General features: G+C 37.2%; 1 protein-coding gene and 1 non-coding gene across 2 annotated transcripts; one reads left to right on the forward strand and one right to left on the reverse strand.

Annotated features, from left to right (window-relative positions):
- Window positions 1-9,191: 9,191 nt before the first annotated feature.
- TRNAD-GUC lies at window positions 9,192-9,263 on the forward strand. The gene has a single exon. It is a non-coding gene; the product is annotated as a tRNA-Asp (tRNA).
- Window positions 9,264-17,087: 7,824 nt separating this feature from the next.
- LOC118480929 lies at window positions 17,088-18,041 on the reverse strand. Its single transcript, XM_035975931.1, has 2 exons — window positions 17,821-18,041; window positions 17,088-17,767 (listed from the first exon to the last, which is right to left on the reverse strand). The coding sequence occupies exons 1-2, from the start codon at window positions 17,993-17,995 to the stop codon at window positions 17,088-17,090; spliced, it is 855 nt and encodes a 284-aa protein (XP_035831824.1). The 5' UTR covers window positions 17,996-18,041.
- Window positions 18,042-21,493: the final 3,452 nt, after the last annotated feature.

Here is a 21,493-nt window from a genome sequence, read left to right on the forward strand (position 1 = left end):
TTGCTAAAAATAAAAACAAAGAAAAATCTGAAATTAAGCAAACTGAACAAAATTCTTCCAAGGCATCATCACCATCTGATAAAGGATCTACCTCAGAGACTCCTGCTAAGAAGTCTTTGAAAAGGAGATCGTGCTTCAGGTGTCACATAAAGGGACATATAGCTAGCTGCTGTCCTAACAAAAATAGTGAAGCACAAGTGAGTGAAAAACAGAAAGGGAAGTCACCAGAGAAGAGTGGTGATAAGCAGGAGAGAGAGTCAAACTCTCCAAAGAAATCTGCTCCTAAGCAACCAGAGACAGTTGCTGTTGGTGTGGATAAGGCTGAAAAAGGAACTCCACAAGTTTCTCGTTTTCAAAGAAATCAACCTAGATTTCAGCCTAGATCTCTACCAGGCAGATTTGAGAGACCTAGAAGCAGTTCACCAAGAATGAACAATCAAAATACAAATAATTTCAGGAGTCAAGGTCAATATCAAAATCGATACCAAAATTATGGTGGTCGAAATTTTTATAACAATGGCTTTAGAAATTACAACAATAATGCTTCTTGGAATCAAAATTCAAGGTTTCAAAATCAAAATTTCCAAAGGTCAAATAGTCCAAATGTATATAGGAACCCTCAGGACCAGAGACCTTATGGAAATCAAAATCAAATTCCATCAACAGGTCTGAGATCCAAGACTCCAGTTAGGAGTAATGGATATTGGATGGATGTTCCAGTGGTTGGTGAATTTGGACGACCCAAGACCATTAAGGCTTGGGTCCCCCAATCTAACTAATTTTTAAGTTAGTGTGTGCAGGAGCTGCTAAGGAGGATTATCAACTTATGTTGATAGTGGCTGCTCTAGGCACATGGCGGGGGATGTGAGATTGTTGATATGTATATATTTTAAATGATTTAATTTGAAGTTCAAAGTGCTGAGTCGACACAGAAGATAACCTGGCAGATCTTTGTACTAAAGCATTTGACAGGGCTCGCTTTGAACATTTAGTCGAACTCAACGGGATGAGGAATCCTGAATAACTGGTTTTTCATAAGAATTTTTTTTTTTTTTGTAAATAGTTTACTGTTTTTCTTAAAAATCAAAAATAAAAAAAAAATTGAAAAAATCAAAAACATAAAAAAAAATATAGAAAATCAAAAATGAGTTATCACTGTGTGAAAAAGAAGAAATGATAGTACATCAGCAAGTTAGACTGTCACACTGAAACTGAATCATAAATTGCTTAAGTGTGATAGCAGCTTCATTATATGATGTACCAGTAGGCAAAAGCATGAAATAATCAACTTACCAATGTGATATAAACTTAAATGAACTGAATATGAGTGGGGAACATATCAGTGATGTATGGTTTAATGACCTTAATTCTTGCGTTGACAGATTGCCAAAATCTGAAGTTTTGGGTCTTTATACTGTTGTTTCAACTAGGGATATCTTGGCTGTCTGTCTATTAGAACTAAAATTGTACATGACCCCAGGAAAGATAGTCACTTGGAATTAGCTCATTTCTATTTGAATGTCTGTATATTTCCCGATACACACAATTTTGATCTGATTCTGAAATCTTCTCTGAAAAAAGTCGTGTACCTCCTCTGCTGCATCCAGATATATGCTGACCTGGAGGTGCTAGGCAACGACAGCTTCTGCTGCATCCAGATACATGCTGACCTAGCTGTACGTTGTCGCGCTATAGATCTAATACACCCGAAAGAGGCCCTCAAGTGCCCAAAAGAAACCCAAGAAACCTATATCAAACTGAGAAAATCTCATTTGATCTGTATATTATACCATCTCTACTAAAGATCTATTCTGTTCTCTTCTCAACCTATTCCCAGTTAAGATTTCAGAAATCTGGATTGGACTTGTGAAATATGTGGTAGGGAAGATACTTGCATGATAGAGTGTGCTGTTTATATTTCCAGGATTTGATTTGTATTTATTTGGGTGTTCATAGTTAAGCAATCAAAACATGATAAAACAGTTTATATGCAGACCTAGACACAGTCAGGATATCTTAAAGGATGCCGTCAGTATACTCACCTACTACGATGAATCTTTATGCATACCTTGATCGCGGGGGTATATCCTGAAGTGGGACACACTAATATATCAGTAATTAAAATTACCTTAACGTATCATACGGTAATGGTACTTGAAATGTTCATGCATTTTGTTTAAGTGGACAAACATACTGGTAATCGTCTTGAACTGTTTTTCACGAAAAATTAAATAAAGAATTATATGATTGTGTGAAACAGTTTGCTTGTGCTGATATGATCTTCTTACCAGTGATTCTCACAAAAATAGAGTGTTTATTGTTTTTGTTATTTACTTGCTTTCAGAAAAATATAAAAATCCAAAAATAGTGTCTTTTTCTGTTTAAAATTCTTAACGTACGGAAAACTGTTATTCTTAGAGGAATTGTTACCGATAGGGGGAGACGGTGTTAGAAAGTGAGTTTAAAATTTTAAAATCAGGCAGGTTCTTCAGTGTTGGACAAAAAGTTTTGCGTGTTGGTGATAAGTTGAAAAAGCTTAATCTGTGATACAGTTTAACTATCTCTTGAAAAATAATAATTTATTTAACCTTGTTGAAAAATTCTTATGGTTTCTCGAGAGGTTTGTTTTATAGTATACAGATTGAAGCGGTTTGTTGCTGAGAAGTTGCCGTGAAATGTGAAGATGAGAGTTTGATTGGATGCATGGTAGAACCTCCTTTCTATATTGTAGACAAGATTGAAGAGTTTGTAGATTGCTGTGCAAATGCTAAACTGGAGTTTACTCAAGTGCTAACGTGTTGAAGATTTGGTGATTGGATGCATCAGCTTAGGGGGAGTCTGTTGCTAGTGACAGAGGCTATTGAAGCTGAAGCTATCCAAAGACCAAAGACAGTGCAAGATTACTTGAAGATTGCAAGAAGACCGAAGACAAAGTTTTGACTAAAGACAAAGTTTTTATGAAGCTATTGTCAAGGGGGAGTTTGTTGGTGCATATTTGTGACAACAGCTTAGATTTGGTCTTTGGATATCTTGTAATTAGTTAAACGATAAACGGTTAGCGGGTTTAGCTTTGTAATAGTTAGTTGTAATGTTTGGGCTAACTAAACCCAAAGAATTGGGTGATGGGGGGCGAATTGGGCCTGTCCAATTCACAGCCCATGATGTTTGACCTAGCCCAGTTGTAAACCTTGTGTTATATAAACAAGGTTAGACATTAGGGTTTGAGGTTAATCAGTTAATCAGCCAAAACAGAGTTTGTGAGAATTTCGTGAGAGCATTACTAGCTTGGACGAAATTAGGGTTAGGGATCTTGATTGATTGTAATTCTTGTTTGATAGATAATCAATAAAGATCCGGTTTGAAAGTGATTGCTGTTTCTGTTTCTACACGTTTTCTGCTAATTCTGATCAAGAGGATTCCGCACTCTTGATTGGAAAGACGATTCTGTGAAGATCCATAACATCAATGGGACCTACACTTTGAGTAAACTCCAGTTTAGCATTTGCACAGCAATCTTCAAACACTTCAATCTTGTCTGCAATATAGAAAGGAGGTTCTACCATGCATCCAATCAAACTCTCATCTTCACACTGCACAGCCACTTCTCAGCAACAAACCGCTTCAATCTGTATACTATAAAACAAACATCTCGAGAAACCATAAGAATTTTTCAACAAGGTTAAATAAATTATTATTTTTCAAGAGATAGTTAAACTGTATCACAGATTAAGCTTTTTCAACTTATCACCAACACGCAAAACTTTTTGTCCAACACTGAAGAACCTGCCTGATTTTAAAATTTTGAACTCACTTTCTAACACCGTCTCCCCCTATCGGTAACAATTCCTCCAAGAATAACAGTTTTCCGTACGTTAAGAATTTTAAACAGAAAAAGACACTATTTTTGGATTTTTATATTTTTCTGAAAGCAAGTAAATACAAAAGCAATAAACACTCTATTTTTGTGAGAATCACTGGTAAGAAGATCATATCAGCACAATCAAACTGTTTCACACAATCATATAATTCTTTATTTAATTTTTCGTGAAAAGCAGTTCAAGACGATTACCAGTATGTTTGTCCACTTAAACAAAATGCATGAACATTTCAAGTACCATTACCATATGATACGTTAAGTTAATTTTATTTACTGAAATATTAGCGTGTCCCACAACAGGATATACCCCCGCGATCAAGGTATGCACAAAGATTCATCGTAGTAGGTGAGTATACTGAAGTCATCCTTTAAGATATCCTGACTGTATCTAGGTCTGCATATAAACTGTTTTATCATGTTTTGATTGCTTAACTATGAACACCCAAATAAATACAAATCAAATCCTGGAAATATAAACAGCACACTCTATCATGCAAGTATCTTCCCTACCACATATTTCACAAGTCCAATCCAGATTTCTGAAATCTTAACTGGGAATAGGTTGAGAAGAGAACAGAATAGATCTTTAGTAGAGATGGTATAATATACAGATCAAATGAGATTTTATCAGTTTGATATAGGTTTCTTGGGTTTCTTTTGGGCACTTGAGGGCCTCTTTCGGGTGTATTAGATCTATAGTGCGACAACATACAGCTAGGTTAGCATGTATCTGGATGCAGCAGAAGCTGTCGTTGCCTAGCACCTCCAGGTCAGCATATATCTGGATGCAGCAGAGGAGGTACACGACTTTTTTCAGAGAAGATTTCAGAATCAGATCAAAATTGTGTGTATCGGGACACATACAGACATTCAAATAGAAATGAGCTAATTCCAAGTGACTTTCTTTCCTGAGGTCATGTACAATTTTAGTTCTGAACAGACAGACAGCCAAGATATCCCTAGATGAAATAACAGTATAAAGACCCAAAACTTCAGATTTTGGCAATCTATCAACGCAAGAATTAAGGTCATTAAGCCACACACCACTGGCTGGTTAATCAGTTAATCAGCCAAAACAGAGTTTGTGAGAATTTCGTGAGAGCATTACTAGCTTGGACGAAATTAGGGTTAGGGATCTTTATTGATTATATATCAAACAAGAATTACAATCAATCAAGATCCATAACCCTAATTTCGTCCAAGCTAGTAATGCTCTCACGAAATTCTCACAAACTCTGTTTTGGCTGATTAACTGATTAACCTCAAACCCTAATGTCTAACCTTGTTTATATAACACAAGGTTTACAACTGGGCTAGGTCAAACATCATGGGCTGCGAATTGGACAGGCCCAATTCGCCCCCCATCACCCAATTCTTTGGGTTTAGTTAGCCCAAACATTACAACTAACTATTACAAAGCTAAACCCGCTAACCGTTTATCGTTTAACTAATTACAAGATATCCAAAGACCAAATCTAAGCTGTTGTCACAAATATGCACCAACAAACTCCCCCTTGACAATAGCTTCATAAAAACTTTGTCTTGAGTCAAAACTTTGTCTTCGGTCTTCTTGCAATCTTCAAGTAATCTTGCACTATCTTTGGTCTTTGGATAGCTTCAGCTTCAATAGCCTCTGTCAGCAGCAACATTCGGGTTCTATGAACAAGGTTCACCGATTTCGGGTTAAACTCTAAACCGATATTCTGAACCGTTCACCGGCCGGACTTGGGTGATTCCTGTTCGAGCCAAGGAAACAAGTAGGAACGGAGGTTATCATAGTTCAGCACGTTGTCAAGATACCTTGAAAGAATGACAAATAAACAAACAGCCAAGTGTTAGACGAAAGGCCGACCAGGTCAGAAATGCTGGCCGAACGGCTAGGCTGTTCGAACAGCCCAGCCGATCGGACATGCCAGCCGTTCGACCGGGCCAGCCGATCGGCTAGCACATGGTCCCACACCTTCAAAATTTCCTGAGGAACAGTATTGACGAAGTAGTGTTCGATCGAACATGGCACTCGATTGGTGAACATTACTGTTCGGATCATGAGATACTATGCTTCAACACTTAATCGTTTTCACAACTCGTTCGTAGTAGGGAATGCCAGCCGATCGAACAGACTGTTCGACTGAGTGACATTCAGTTGTGGACTAACCTTGAAGCTCCTAGCCGATCGAGTGAGCTAGCCGATCGAGTGAGCTAGCCGATCGAACGAACCGTTCGATCGATTGACTTGAAAGGTAGGAACACTTCAGTGTTCTCAAATACTGCAACGAAAACTTCAAAAGTTCAAATCCTCTAACACAAACACACCAGAGGAAGAAACAATCCACTCGAATGGTCTAGCCGATCGAGCCTACCGGCCGATCGAACGGAACTGTCCAATCGGATATACCAGCTGATCGAACGGGCCGTTCGATCGAACCTGCCGTTCGATCGACCAGCCCATTCGATCCACCCATACTTGTTTACGTTTTCCGCGTTACTTATCGTTATGCTATCGAACTATTCAGGCTAATCTTACTCTCAGCGCTCCCTTCAATCCACAATCAATCACTGTGAGTATACTCGATCCCTTTTTGCTTTTAGCACTTTTGGGTGTTACATACGTTACCTATCAAATCACAATCAAACACAAACTATTTGAACGCTAACCGAATGCATGTGCTATTTGACTAAATGAATGCTGTTTATTATGTTTACACGTGGAGTGCTATCTACCTGCCTTAGCAACATAGTACTATAGTTTGGACTCAGCACCCGTTCACACGGGGGTTGTTAAGGACAATTACTTGCATGGATTACGGTGGTAATCATGTATTGCGAACCGTCTCGGACGGTCAACCCGCAATCGTTGGTATCGATGGTCCCATGTCGATAATTAACATGCATCGTTTTCCTCTGTGTACGTGCCTGGTTATGCGTGAACTATTCGAACTCTATATGCTATTATCAAACTTGTGTGCTCACCTTTACATTTTATGTATTGACTTTATTTTAACGTATGTGATAGGTAATTAGGATGCTTATCTGCTAGGAAAGCGTGGCTAGAATAAAGCTCTAGAGGCCAATGAATAGCTATAGGTAGTGGTATACCTAGGGGTCTCTAGAAGCAAATATACAATTGCCATGGAGCCGTTGGATTTGTCCGATCCGGGGTCTATGGCATTAGCTGTCTGTAGATCTTGTCCGGATAGGTCTTAATGACTTCAAGCAATACTTTTATTCATTTGGTTTGTAATAATTAAATCTGAGTTGTCGGAACGGAATTTATTTGCCTAGTTGCTTTCTATGATAACTGGTTTATTTATTTGGGATACGGTATGGGACGTATCATTTAACTGAATTTGTAATAATAGTTGTTGTGGAAACTTCTGGACAATCTGTTTCGCTCAGTGCCGCGCCCCGATGATTCCGCCATCGGTTGGGGTGTGACAAATAGCCCCTCACTTCCCAGGTATTAGGACTAGTAGAACACTAAGACTTAGCAAATTATTATCAGTTACTTCTAGAGATTACCGGCCGATTCTCCCTAAAGAGTTAAGGTTTTCTAACGTGATATAGACACTCACTGAAATCCTAAACCCTAATATGACTCTATGTTGTGATATAGACCGTCACTAAGAATCATATGAACCAAATAATAACAATAAACCAAATCAAAGCACACGTATACATTAAATCATTAAACCAAACCACTTACTAAACACAATTAATCCATAAAAATCATGCAATTAATAAAACCGGTAAAATCTTCAAGTAAATCCATTCATCAAGTCTAGGTGGCTTAAATGTTTAGCCAAGCATACTAAAACGTGAACACAAAGCAAAGATGTCTAAACAAGAATTCATCATAACAAGTTTCAAGAAAAGAAATCGACAAAACAAGGGATTAGAAAACCCGATATATTTTTCGATTCTTCGCCCTTGACTCGTACCAATGATTCCAAAGCCTTGAGATCTCCGATTGTGAGCCAAGAATGCTCCAAAGTTGCCCAAAGATGTCTAAAATTCGTAATTAGGGTTCTCCTTTGTTTTCTTGGAAAAAATCCTTCAAAAAACCCTAGCAGCAAACAACAGTTCCAGCGACACAAGGGCTAGGCGTGACGCGACGGGGGCTTGGCGTCACGCGGCGCCTCCCTCTCTTGAATATTTTATTATTGTATTATTTCCAGTTTTCCAATTCGCGTTCGAATCCCGTTTTCCTCCAAACTGCTCGTTTTGACTCGTTTTTCATCACTTTAAGCTACGGGACCTGAAATCAAAGCTTAACGTCAGCAGTATCGAAATTCTAACCTAAACTAGACTCAAAATAACCGAAAACTGACCAAAATATACACTATAAACATATGTACTTTGCAGTACATCAAACATCCCCACACTTACTCTTTTTTCGTCCTCGAAAAAGAATTATGCAACGGAATCATAGACAAATAATCACTCGGGTCGAAAATTATAGGTATATTTAATTAAAATCAAGGCTTGCGTTAGCCGTGATTGCGAATATGCTTGTCCCCTTAAACCCGAATCCAATCCTAAGCCCTTATCATGTGAATTTAATTTAAGTGCAGTCAGTCTACCTAGGGTCTCACACTAGAATCAACAGTCCACCTACTCCCGCCTCAAGCTTATAGGACTAAAGGAACGATCACTGGACCAATTCCCAACCGTCTTATATCAAAACCAGGAGAGTTTACAATCAGATTTTTTTTCTCCCTTTTTTTTCATTCGTGAGTCTAGACGATGCTTTCCCTAACCATGAGGCAATCCGGCTGTAGAGTCGCTATCCCCAACCACAGATTACTTAGGTTTCGGTACTTTTTTTTTCTTTGCACGGTCGATTTCACACACCCTAGCGGTAATTCGGTTGTAGAGTCGCTATCCCCAACCCAAACTACATAGGAGTGCATTACTTTCATTTAGTTTCTAGCTCACTTTTTATTCTATTTTGTTTTTCCATGATCACAAACTCTAACAGTTTTAACTTATAACGGTGCCCCTTATACTATTTTTGGCAGTTTTAATTTCCCATATCTCCCAGGCGAAAACCCACTAGCAAACCGACGATTAAGGTATATTAGCTCAAAGGAACTTAAAACCAAACCCGGGCCTATCCACATATCCCTAACTAGACGCAAATTCGATTTATTTTATTCTCTTATTATTATTATTTCAACCCGAGCAAAAATTCATCATTTCTATCATTTTCCGTTTTAATTGCAAACTTCTTTACTCGAAAAACATTTTCTGATATTTCATTTTTTTTTGGATTTTTTTCAATATTTTAATTTTTTTCAAAATTTTTTTTTGGGCGGTCGTTGTAGTATAGTGGTAAGTATTCCCGCCTGTCACGCGGGTGACCCGGGTTCGATCCCCGGCAACGGCGCCAAAAACTTGATGTGTGCTAAACAGACTATAAAAATTAACTATATTAGACTCTCTAAACTAGACACTACAAAGCTTTAATTCTAGACTCGACCTAAGACCACACAATCGGCAAGTGTACCGATCAATGTAGTATAACCTAGGAAGTCCGGATATCGAACCACAGGACTCTATGTATCACGTAAATTAGACTTTAACAGACGCTGACAGACACGACTAAACTTGTTTAATTGTTTTTTTTTTTTGGGGGGGGGGGTTACGGGAAATCTAGGAAATCTATATTAAACTACTAGATTAACTAAAACTAGACTAAAAAAAATGAATTAAGACTGAGGACTTTCCTTATATGAGAACGAGACCACCTAGACAAGAATCCTGGATCATTTTTAAGAGATTACCGATTAAATTAACTGCACGAATTATGGAACCGGGATCATGTGATACTAAACCTAATAAGAACCAACTAAGCCCCTCGACCCTTCTCAAGGAGAAACCTGTGGAACTACCTAGGCCGTTAATCCTACCGGTTATTAGACCCCTTCCCAGTTTGTCTAATTATTGTGTAAGTACCCTAATGTTGACCTACTCTTTTCCAATCATAGATCTAGGGTAGTTTGGAGTAATTAATTTGACTTGATAGACTAATAAAACCGACAGGTAAACCAAGACATGACCTTTCCCAAGGACTATCTAAAGCAATTCGCCGGGTAAGACCTACCAATAGCCCCTCACTTCCCAGGTATTAGGACTAGTAGAACAATAAGACTTAGCAAATTATTATCAATTACTTCTAGAGATTACCGGCCGATTCTCCCTAAAGAGTTAAGGTTTTCTAACGTGATATAGACACTCACTGAAATCCTAAACCCTAATATGACTCTATGTTGTGATATAGACCGTCACTAAGAATCATATGAAGCAAATAATAACAATAAACCAAATCAAAGCACGCGTATACATCAAATCATTAAACCAAACCTCTTACTAAACACAATTAATCCATAAAAATCATGCAATTAATAAAACCGGTAAAATCTTCAAGTTAATCCATTCATCAAGTCTAGGTGGCTTAAATGTTTAGCCAAGTATACTAAAACGTGAAAACAAAGCAAAGATGTCTAAACAAGAATTCATCATAACAAGTTTCAAGAAAAGAAATCGACAAAACAAGGGATTAGAAAACCCGATATATTCTTCGATTCTTCGCCCTTGACTCGTACCAATGATTCCAAAGCCTTGAGATCTCCGATTGTGCGCCAAGAATGCTCCAAAGTTGCCCAAAGATGTCTTAAATTCGTAATTAGGGTTCTCCTTTGTTTTCTTGGAAAAAATCCTTCAAAAAACCCTAGCAGCAAACAACAGTTCCAGCGACACAAGGGCTAGGCGTGACGCGAGAGGGGCTTGGCGTCACGCGGCGCCTCCCTCTCTTGAATATTTTATAATTTTATTATTTCCAGCTTTCCAATTCGCGTTCGAATCCCGTTTTTCCTCCAAACTGCTCGTTTTGACTCGTTTTTCATCACTTTAAGCTACGGGACCTGAAATCAAAGCTTAACGTCAGCAGTATCGAAATTCTAACCTAAACTAGACTCAAAATAACCGAAAACTGACCAAAATATACACTATAAACATATGTACTTTGCAGTACATCAAAGCTTGTTCTCGTATTACCCGTCGCAACCGCAACCGTTGAAAGATGTTTTTCGGCAATGAAGAATGTGAAGACCGACTTGCGTAATCGGATTTGCGATGAGAATTTAAGTGATAGTTGTATATGTTATATAGAGAAAGACTTGCTTAAGAAATTACCTCTAGATGATATTTTGGATAGATTTCAAAAAATGAAAACCCATAGAGCGACATTTTAAATATGTTTGTAACAATGTTTGACGTGTTTTTGATGATTATATAAATTTAAGTTTGATGTTCTTTTTTTACATGACCCGACCCGAACCGATTTTTTATGTATATATCTAGACGCCTAAAATTTTAAAAAAATTTCTGCACTACCATAAAAAAATTCCTGGGTCCGCCACTGTATGTGACTATTGAAAACACCAGACATGAACATTGTGTATTTATTATATAAACATAGGATTTTGGGTTGAAAACACAAAAAATGAAAGTGGTGTATTTATAGGCTGAAAAATTAATATTTGCAAAGGTTAAAATAGTATAACCTACCAAAAAGTTACAAAAAAATGAAAAAAAAATGTAAATTGCAAAGGATGCGTCTTTGCCAACACAAGCCAAAAAGACTCCGAGCCGTTTAAGCCGTCCATATAGCCGCAACCGCGCCTCCTAAAGCAATGGAGCCAGACGTAACAATCGGAAATTTGAATGGGATGCTCTGGCGGCTACTTCATCCCAACAAATATGACACACGTCAATTATATACTGAAGGACGCATTAGGAAGGTGATGCCCCGCTCCACCGACACGTGAGCTGACCATTTTGGAAAGTAATGTTGGTCAATGGCCATTTTGATAATTTTCCCATTATTTTTAATTTAATAAATGGCAACCTAAGAAATCAATGATATTAGTACTTAATCTTAGATATTTTAGTGTAATCGGGATTGATTTGGCGATCAAAGTGAATAATAATACACATCAAGCAAGTTAGGAGGTGCGGGAGTGCACGCTTGTTTGAGTTATTATAATTCGAAGTGTACGGGCGGAGCCCGTACTCTACGGGGGTTCCAAGGGGGCAACGCCCCCTTGGTGGGGGTCCGGGGGCAGCGCCCCTGGGAGCAGGGTCCAAGGGGCAGAGCCCCTGCCTGGGGTCGAGCTGTCAGGTCAGCTTAGAAAAATTTTATTTTGATTAAATTGTTTTAATAAAACTGCATTAGAAAATTTTATTTTCTGGAAATTGCCACAATTTCGAAATATAAAAAATTGGTAGTTTGGTGGCAGTTTTTTGTCTTAAAATTGAGATAATTGCCATTAGGCAGTTAATCACCTCCAACCCCAAATTTTGTAGACAGTTCTTTTATCACAATTCCCTGGTTCAGACGAATTCTCCGCACACATACCCCGTTCAATTTCTCGAAAATCAGAGTTGTATCCTATTAAATTATTCGGGTGAACCACTGAAATAATTTGATCTAAGAATGATTACACGCCTCTCTGATCATCCGGTTTTCTGAAAATTCCCCAACACTTAAAACAATATCCCACCGTATGTGTATGTACACAAAATAACTTGTACTAAATTTAACGAGATCAACTTAGAAAATCATACCAAAATTAATTTTATTTAAAAACTCCATTGGGTTCAACTAAACGAGCATGGAGGCATGTCCCTGTGTTCATAGCATAGTAGCATCAATAATGGATCTAATAATATCAATTACTCAATTAGAGTCAATAAAGTAAATTATTATCAGTAATCTTTAGTTCTTGCTTTCAAGTGCTGCTGCTGTGTCATTGATAATGATAGGCACAAACGACTTATAAATTCTTTCCAAATTTACAAGCTAAACACCATTCATTATAAACAAGTATAAAATATACACAGTATATGTAATAATCTCGTTGGGCTGTTACAGTGTAATTCTATATATCTAAACATATTAACTATTGACTTTTCTATAAACTTTCGCATACATGCTCAGTTATAATATTGTAGCGTATGTATGCGGACATATAATATTTAGACATTCTTTGGTACAACTGAGCTAGCTTATGGTTTAGGTTCAGTGGTCGAACATCCGCCAAGAGTTTGGTAATTTATATATCGGCTAGGACCAGAATTGTGATGAATTCCTTTAGGCAAGCAACCATCGACGCCTTGTCCTTGACTTGTCGCGCTTGTTTTAGGCTTGTACATAACATATTCTTCACCTTTTTCTTCCAACAGCCTCACCGCGGCAACACCATAGAATATGGTACTACCACCGTCACGTATGGTTGCCGGAGGAGATAGGAGATCTAGTAGAAGAAGCATTGCCATAATGAAGAAAGTAAATCTAGCCATTTAGTTTGTGCGTTTGAAGTTGGCAAACGACTAAGTTCTCTTAAATAGGGTGGTAAGGATACCAGCTCATAGCTTACAATGCAAAAGTGCAAAGTTTCCCTCGTGATTCTTTTTAATGTGTCCTAAGTTTCTTGGTCAACAAAACGAACTCCCCCTCTTTTCTTATCTTCATTTTATACGTAAAAATAACATTAAGACACGTAATAAACTAAAGGCAAATTAGATTTTAACAATCTAAACTATTATCTGTTGGTCGACAATGATCCATACTAACAAGCTAACCAATGACTTCTAACTTTCACTTTGGTTGCTACTTGCTAGGGTAGTCTTAGTCTAACGATAATGTAACTTTGTTTGTGTTAATGGACAATTAATTGATTTTATTCTAATCAGAATGTTGTACATTGTGTGGAACTGATATTAACTAGTGATTTTCCCCGTGCTTCGCGACTGAAATTCGGTTGGTATATGTTCGGTGCATTATGGTACCGGCACTCGTTATAGTAATCAAAAGAGAAAACCTTACATTGATTGGAACAATAAAAACAAATATCAATACTGGTACCAATGTTGTTCAGTTGTTATCGGTTAGATTGATTTGCATTCTATATTTATTTTTTTCAACATTGCCATACAAACTTTATTGAAAACGGCTATTGTGCCGCTATCGTACCGAATCAAAACCGACTAAATACCATTTGTATCGGTACCGGCATGTTGTTTTTATTGTTTTTGCTTTCGATAAACTAATCTTGTATCGCTACCATATCGTACTAACGCTCCCTATAGCGACCAAAAGAGAATACCAAAAAAAAGTTTTTATATACCCTAAAAGATATCAACATGTTTTTACATCGACAAAAACCATAAAAGCAAATATCGGTACAAGCTTCGATATTCGATGTTGGTGCCGATGTTGTTTGGTTGGAATTGGTTCGGTTAGTCATAATACTGGTACGACATTAAAAGATATCGACACACTTTTAACATCGGTAAAGACCATAAAAACAAATACCGGTACAGCTTCGATATTCGATGTCGGTGCCGATATTGTTCGGTTGCAATTGGTTTGGTTCGATACAATATCCGTACGGCACCAACACTTGCTACAACTTACGATACCTAAAAAGTAGTTCATTGGTATTAAGAAAAATTTAAATCTAGACGTAGATTAAAATAACCATATCGTAACAACACAGGAAAACAAAATATAATAAAAATATTTATATAATACAATATCATAACAATAGTATAATATAATAAATAAAATTTTGAATTTTACTATTCATGATGAGTTATAAATCATATGTATAAATATAAATTAAAGTTAGGGGTAAATGGATATTGGCTTTTAATGAAATCACAAGTTATGTTGATCACATTACAAATAAATTGTTATTAGTCAATAAATCATAGTTTTTATTATTAATTAATATCCAGTTTGTCTAAAATAAAAAAAAAATCAAAAGAGAAACATAAATGAAAGGAACCAACTTTATATCAAATTATCAAGAGTAAACAGTTAAAATGGTTCCTGAGGTTTGGTCACTTTTCCCACTTTAGTCCAAAACTTAAACATTTTGAATCTAGGTCCCTGTGCTTTCAATTTTGTTGCTATTTTCACCCAAAATCAAAATCTGGTCAGATTTTTCAGTTAGTATCTATTTTTTTTTGTTTTTTTCCTCTCTTTTAATGAAGGGAAAAATGGTCTTTTTAACGTTTTATTATAACAAATTAAATTTTTTTTTTTTGCAAATTTTGCAATTCATTAAAAGGGAGGAAAAAGACAAAAATGTTGGATATTAACTGAAAAATCTTACGAGATTTTGCTTTTGGATGAAAATGACAATAAAATTGAAACCACAGGGACCCAGATTCAAAAGGTTTAAGTTTTAGACTAAAGTGACAAAAATGACCAAACCACATATACCAATATGACAGTTTACTCAATTATCAATCAATAAAATTAACTCAAGTATATACGTTTTATAGAAAATACACATGTTGGTTTATGATTGGACAAATTTTTGGATGCTGGCTGAAGATCACTGTAGGTTTATATTCAGAATCTGCTATGGATTGGATAGTTAGTTTGGATCAAACTTTCCGGATTTTGAAAGTCAACCATGTCATCTACACAAGGACACCTGGTAAACTACGATTGGGACACGTATTTAGGTAGATTACGTTTCTTCCAACCTAAAAGGGCTGCATTTTGTTGGTGAGCTGGTGGCATTAAGAGTTTGCCACGTGTATCACTAAGGAAGATCCAATCCAACAACTAAAGGTAGTCTGCAGATAATCATAAAACGAGTTGAACTCAACCACCAGATACGCAAAACTTGTAAAATATATCGATGACTCATCTAATCCAAAAAAGTAATAATATCAGATGCAATCTAGACCCACTAATGCTAAAGAGTTAATTACTGTTTTCGTCCCTGAGGTTTGTCAAAAATAACGGTTTCAGTCCAATAGTTTAAAAATTGCGATTTCAGTCTATTAGTTTCATTTTCGTAACAATTTCAGTCCACTTTTCAAACGGCGTTTGTTCTATGCAGTTAATGGAAGCACGTGCTTGTCACGTGATGGGCAATTTGGTCATTTCCATTCCAATTCTCACAAACCCAGTTGTATTAAACACCACCTACCCCTTATTCATCCAAACCCTGACCCCCAATTCATCTCTTGACAAGAAATTCGAATCCATGATTCATCGATTGAGCATGCCAAAAATCCAATCAGTAATCTGTCCATGTGGGGCTAGCACTGAGATTTGCACATCATGGACAGATTCAAACCCAGGCAGACGGTTTCAACGTTGTACAAGAATGTAAGTGTTTGCTAGTACCCAATTGTGGTTTTGTATAAGATTGAACTTTTTAACTCCCATTTTGAAGTCAAAACTTCTTGTTGCAGGTAGGCAATTGTGGTTTTGTTTGCTGGGTTGATCCCCCAATGTGTGACAGATCCAGATCGATCATTCCAGGGCTGCTGAGATCGATTAACAACCATGAAGCTGTGGCAAGAAGAAATGCAATAAAAATTCGAAGACTGAAAGTTATAATTTTTGCTAGTTGGTTTTTCTTTGTCTTTTATTTTGTAGCTAAATGAAGAAACCCTAGTTTCATTAGTTGACTCTTGTAATGCTGATAACTTTGTTGCAATGAATCAAAGTGTTAACTGTTGTAATGAATGCACTAATATTGGTGAAGAAACCATAGTTTCATTAGTTGACTCTTATAATGCTGAAGAAACCTAGTTTCATTAGTTGGTATTTCTTTGTCTTTTATTTTGTAGCTAAATGAAGAAACCCTAGTTTCATTTCGACCAAATGCAAGACGACCAAACGATATTTTACAGTTCGGCCAAATGCAAGATGACCAAACGATATTACATTTCGACCAAATGCAAGACGACCATACGATATTTAGTTTTGAAGTGTACAATGACCGAGTGTAAGGCGACCAAACGATAGTTTACATTTCGATCAAATGCAAGACGACCAAACGATATTTTACATTTCGAACGAATGCAAGACGACCAAACAAACAAACAAACAGTAACAGTTTTATCAATTTGCTCCTGTAGAAACTGTATACACAAACAAACTGTATACACAAACAAACAGTAATAGTTTGACCAATTTAACCACAAACAATAACATAACAGTAACATTTCATAAACTAAACAACCAAAAGAAACTTCAAGCATCCAGTGTTCAAAGACACATCAAAAGACAGATAAAGTAGTTCATATTACAATTCCAAAATACTTAATAAGTTCAAAAGACAAAATCAACAGCAAATCAAAGTTGTGGTTGTGGCACCACCTCATTGCAGGACCTTCAGTTGTGACCCTTGGCATTGCACTTGTTACAGGTGACAGTGTTTCCCCTCTGGCTCATCTTACCATGTTTCACTGGCACAATCTCCTCATTAGCACTTTTCTTTCTCTTTTTGGAAGGCCTTCCAATCTGTGAGTGATGCTTAGGAGGTATTATAATTGTTGGAACTTGTGATGGTGTCCAAAGATTTACCCCATTGATTGGGTTGATTGTATTCTTATAAACCTTCTTCCAAGTGTCCATCCAGTATACCTCTGAAAACCAAGTCTCTGGAGGGCCTGGATTCATGCCATATTGAGCCATTGTCCAGTTAACTGCCACAGCATGCTTACATGGCATGCCTATCAATTCCCACCTCCTGCAAGAACAAACCCTAGCATCTACATCAACTACACACTGGTCTTGACCACCTCTCTCTCTGACTCGGTATTTGCTGGTCCCATTCCACATAACTGAGTAATTTGAAGCTTCACTTTTGATATGTTCAAAGATGATGCTAGCTTTGGGGGTCAAGTGACCTTCTGCCTTTGCAATCTGCTTGAGCACCACTACAATTCTCTTCATACAATACTCCATAATGTACTCCAGACAGGTTATAATTGGCTTGTCCCTTCCACCAATTAGCTGTCTATTGAACACCTCACATAGGTTGTTCAATAGCACATCACTTGTTGCTAATCCTAAGAATGTTGAAATATAAACAAAAATAATTGAAGGATTAATACAATCATACCACTGAAGAATGCTCTGGACCAATGTTTTGGGTTGATTTCTTTCAACCAATCATGTAAAGCAGGATTTGTGATCCTAACTATTTTCATGTTACCCTCAAACTCTGGAATTGTTGTTGAGGACGCACATTCCCACAGCAGATTCTTGTACAAGTCTCCCTTCCACTTAGCCTTCATATTTTCATGGATATTAAGCAGAATCTGTGTTCAGCCATAGGGTATACTTTCTTTAATGCAGGTATAATCCCCTGGACATATCACATAAAAGTGCCTTATAATAAGTAACATAAGTAGTAAAATAATGCAATATGATAAGTAAAATGAGAAGTAGCACCTTCTGCCTATCACTTATAAAAGTGAAGTTTGAGTTGACTTCCAGATCTAAGTCTTCACCAAGGCACTTCAAGAACCAGGTCCATGAGGATGTGTTCTCAGACTCAACCAATGCATATGCCAAAGGATAAATGCCATTATTTGAATCAATACCAACTGAAGTCAGAATCTGTCCTGGATACGAGCCCTTCATGAAGCATCCATCCAACCCCAAGATCCTCCTGCCACATGCTTTAAAACCCTCTTTCAATGGCCCTAAAAGATGTAGATCCTTTTAAACTGTCTGGTGGAACTGTTATGGTTGGGCTCTCTTTCAACTTCAATCTTCACAGATGTTCCAGGATTAGCTCTTACCAACTCACCACAGTAGTCCCCGAGCAATGCATATTGAGCTTTGTAGTCTTCTTCAATCCTTCTTGTTGCCATCTGCTTAGCCCTAAACACCTTCATCCGAGACACACTTACCTGATACTTGTGCTGGACCTGTTCTTGCAGTGCATTTAATGGAATGGTTGGATTTAGAGAGACTCCATCTTGAATTTCTTTGGATATATAAGATACCGTGCATAATTTAACTTCTCTAGTTTGAAGGCAGTTGTGAACATTATTAAATGTTTTCACCACCCAACAACATTGTTTATTGTGGTTGGAAACATGGAGAATAAAAGGACAAGTGGGGGTAGGTTTCTTTTTCCTGAGAATCTTTTTCTTGGGACCACCTTGTTTTTTCTTCCCAATACCCTTTGAACCACCAGCCTTTGAACTACTACCCTTTGAACCACCTGCATTTGACCTACTACCCTTTGAACCACCAGCCGTTGAACTATTTCCCATTGAACCACCAACATTTGAGCTACTACCCATTGAACCACTTCCCATTGACCCACCAGCCTTTGAACTACCTCCTATCAACCCACCAGCATTTGATTCTCCTATATTGCTAGAATTTATACCACGACAAAGTACACGAAACCTGACTTTATCGTTCCTAATAATTTCAAGCTGCCTTTTACTATCAACTGCAAGCTTCTTCACAAGTGTCTTATTGTCATCTCTACATGAAAATTGTTGTCCAACATAAAATGGTTCCACAACAGGATCTCTGGCTAGCCTCTTCTTCTTCCTTAACTTTTTTAAAGCCCTTTTTATAGGTGGGTCGTTCTCCTCATCACTTAGGCTATCGAAGTCATCTAGTTCAAATGGACTCTCATCTTCACTAAGGTTTTCAATTGGTTCCTCCACCACATCAGTGTCTACTGCAGCTCTGAAGTCATCCATGTCAACTTCATCTTCATCTATGATATTTTTTAAGTCTACAATGAAATCAGAGTCTTCTGAATCAGAATCTTCAGTATGTTGCTCCTCATCTTCTAAAGTATTTTGCTGTTGAACATGATGATTATTAGCAGCATGATCATCTTCAGGTCTTCTAGCTGTAACCTCTTCCATGTCTACTTCTGGGTCTTCAAAGATATTATCATTGTCTATAAATTCAGAAGAGTCTGAATCACTATGATCGGCACATGTTTCGTTAACAACAGTTGTGTCTTCACCAATTTCATTGTTTGCACCAGTTTCATTACTCGGGTGATCAACTGCATTGTTTGCACCAGTTTCAATACCCTGAGTAGCCTGGCTTAGCTGAGTAACCTGACTAACCTGAGAAAGCTGACTTTTATGTCCCCTCTTACTAGGAGATCAAACAACATCTAAAATATCTTCGAAGCTCCTTAGAATACCACTATCTACTGCTTCATTTTCATTGTTTTCCTCGTTCAAAACATCACCACTGTCTACTGTCTTTTGACCATGTTCTACATATATTTCCATCACCTTATGGTCCTCAACATATTTAAGCATACCCTCTGTATCAGCATCATTTCTTAAAGCAACTAAATCATTATCAAGATCCTTATCAGGTATCTTATAATACAGAAACAGTACATCATCATCATCATAACCTAGGGTTCCTAACATGGCATCCACCTGATTGTACCCAAACTCAAACGAATCCACCATGTCAATGTAGCTCACCTGACCCTTAATATAGCTTCTTCCAGGTGGTATCGTAAAAACTCCATTATGATTGAACATCATGCTGAACACTCCTGGATGACCCCCTATTTAATAGTCAATAAAACACAAAATTGGGTGATTTTCTTTTCTTTAACAAAAATGCAGACAATAATCACACAAAATACCCACTAAAAGATGCATTGAAAAACTAGCTAAGTTAGTAACTTACTGTATGTTGAATCTGGGTCAAAATCGTCTCCTGCCAAGCGTTCATTCCAAAGTTGAAATGCAAAATCCATTGTGAAAACGACCAACTCTTGTTACGAACCTCTTGTGGTTGATGATCTTGAATCGTCGATTAATGGATTGGGAAAAAGAGGGGTGAAAAGGTTTTTACATGGGTCAGGGTTTGGATGAATAAGGGGTAGGCGGTGTTTAATACAACTGGGTTTGTGAGAATTGGAATGAAAATGACCAAATTGCCCATCACGTGACAAGCACATGCTTCCATTAACTGCATAAAACAAACGCCGTTTGAAAAGTGGACTGAAATGGTTACGAAAATGAAACTAATGGACTGAAATCGCAATTTTTAAACTAGTGGACTGAAACCGTTATTTTTGACAAACCTCAGGGACGAAAACAGTAATTAACTCAATGCTAAATTACTAATGAACTGGAATTATCACCAAGGATTCGTTAGTTATATATACATTAGATGAAAATCAAATGTTTCTTATATGACCACGAACATGTGTGTAAAACATAGAAAATAATAACTAAGTTGATCTTTGACCTGCGTGTTGCGACAGACTTATCAAATGGGGGAAAATAGACGCGTTGCGACAGACCTGTCAAACGGGGAAAAATAGAGGAAAAAAACATTGAACCCCACACGCACGTTGCGGCGTGTTAACTCGGAAAATTTAGAACGAAACGTTAAAGGGAAAACTTGCGAAAGATGAAAAGTATAAGAGACTAAAGTTGAAAGTTAAAACGTGTTGGGGTTAAATTGCAAATGATGAAAAACTTTGGGATAAAAGTAAAGAAAATCAAAGGGGTTAAATTGTAAAAGATAGAAACTCTTGAATTATAAGTGAAAAGTCAAACTAATCAAATAAATTACCAAAGAATAAAACTTTGGGGTTAGAAAGGGAAAATCCAATTTTTTTAAAACTCCCAAAAATAATGGTACAACCATGGGCGGTGATGATGGTGTGCGGGGAGGACCACCGCACAGGGCCCGTGATTTCGCGGGGCACGTTTTTTTATAAAAAAAATCCGATATATATGTTAATTTTTTTAAATAGTATACCTATAACAACT

This window comes from Helianthus annuus, chromosome 8 (assembly GCF_002127325.2).
Source record: "Helianthus annuus cultivar XRQ/B chromosome 8, HanXRQr2.0-SUNRISE, whole genome shotgun sequence".
Lineage (NCBI taxonomy): Eukaryota > Viridiplantae > Streptophyta > Magnoliopsida > Asterales > Asteraceae > Helianthus > Helianthus annuus.

Bases quoted from the DNA above. Each gene is read 5' to 3' on its own strand.
- LOC118480929 (XM_035975931.1), bottom strand. From the start codon at position 17,995: ATGAAGGCTAAGTGGAAGGGAGACTTGTACAAGAATCTGCTGTGGGAA. The intron at 17,768-17,820 runs GTATGATTGTAT...CAACATTCTTAG, and splicing joins GTCCAGAGCATTCTTCAGTG to GATTAGCAACAAGTGATGTG.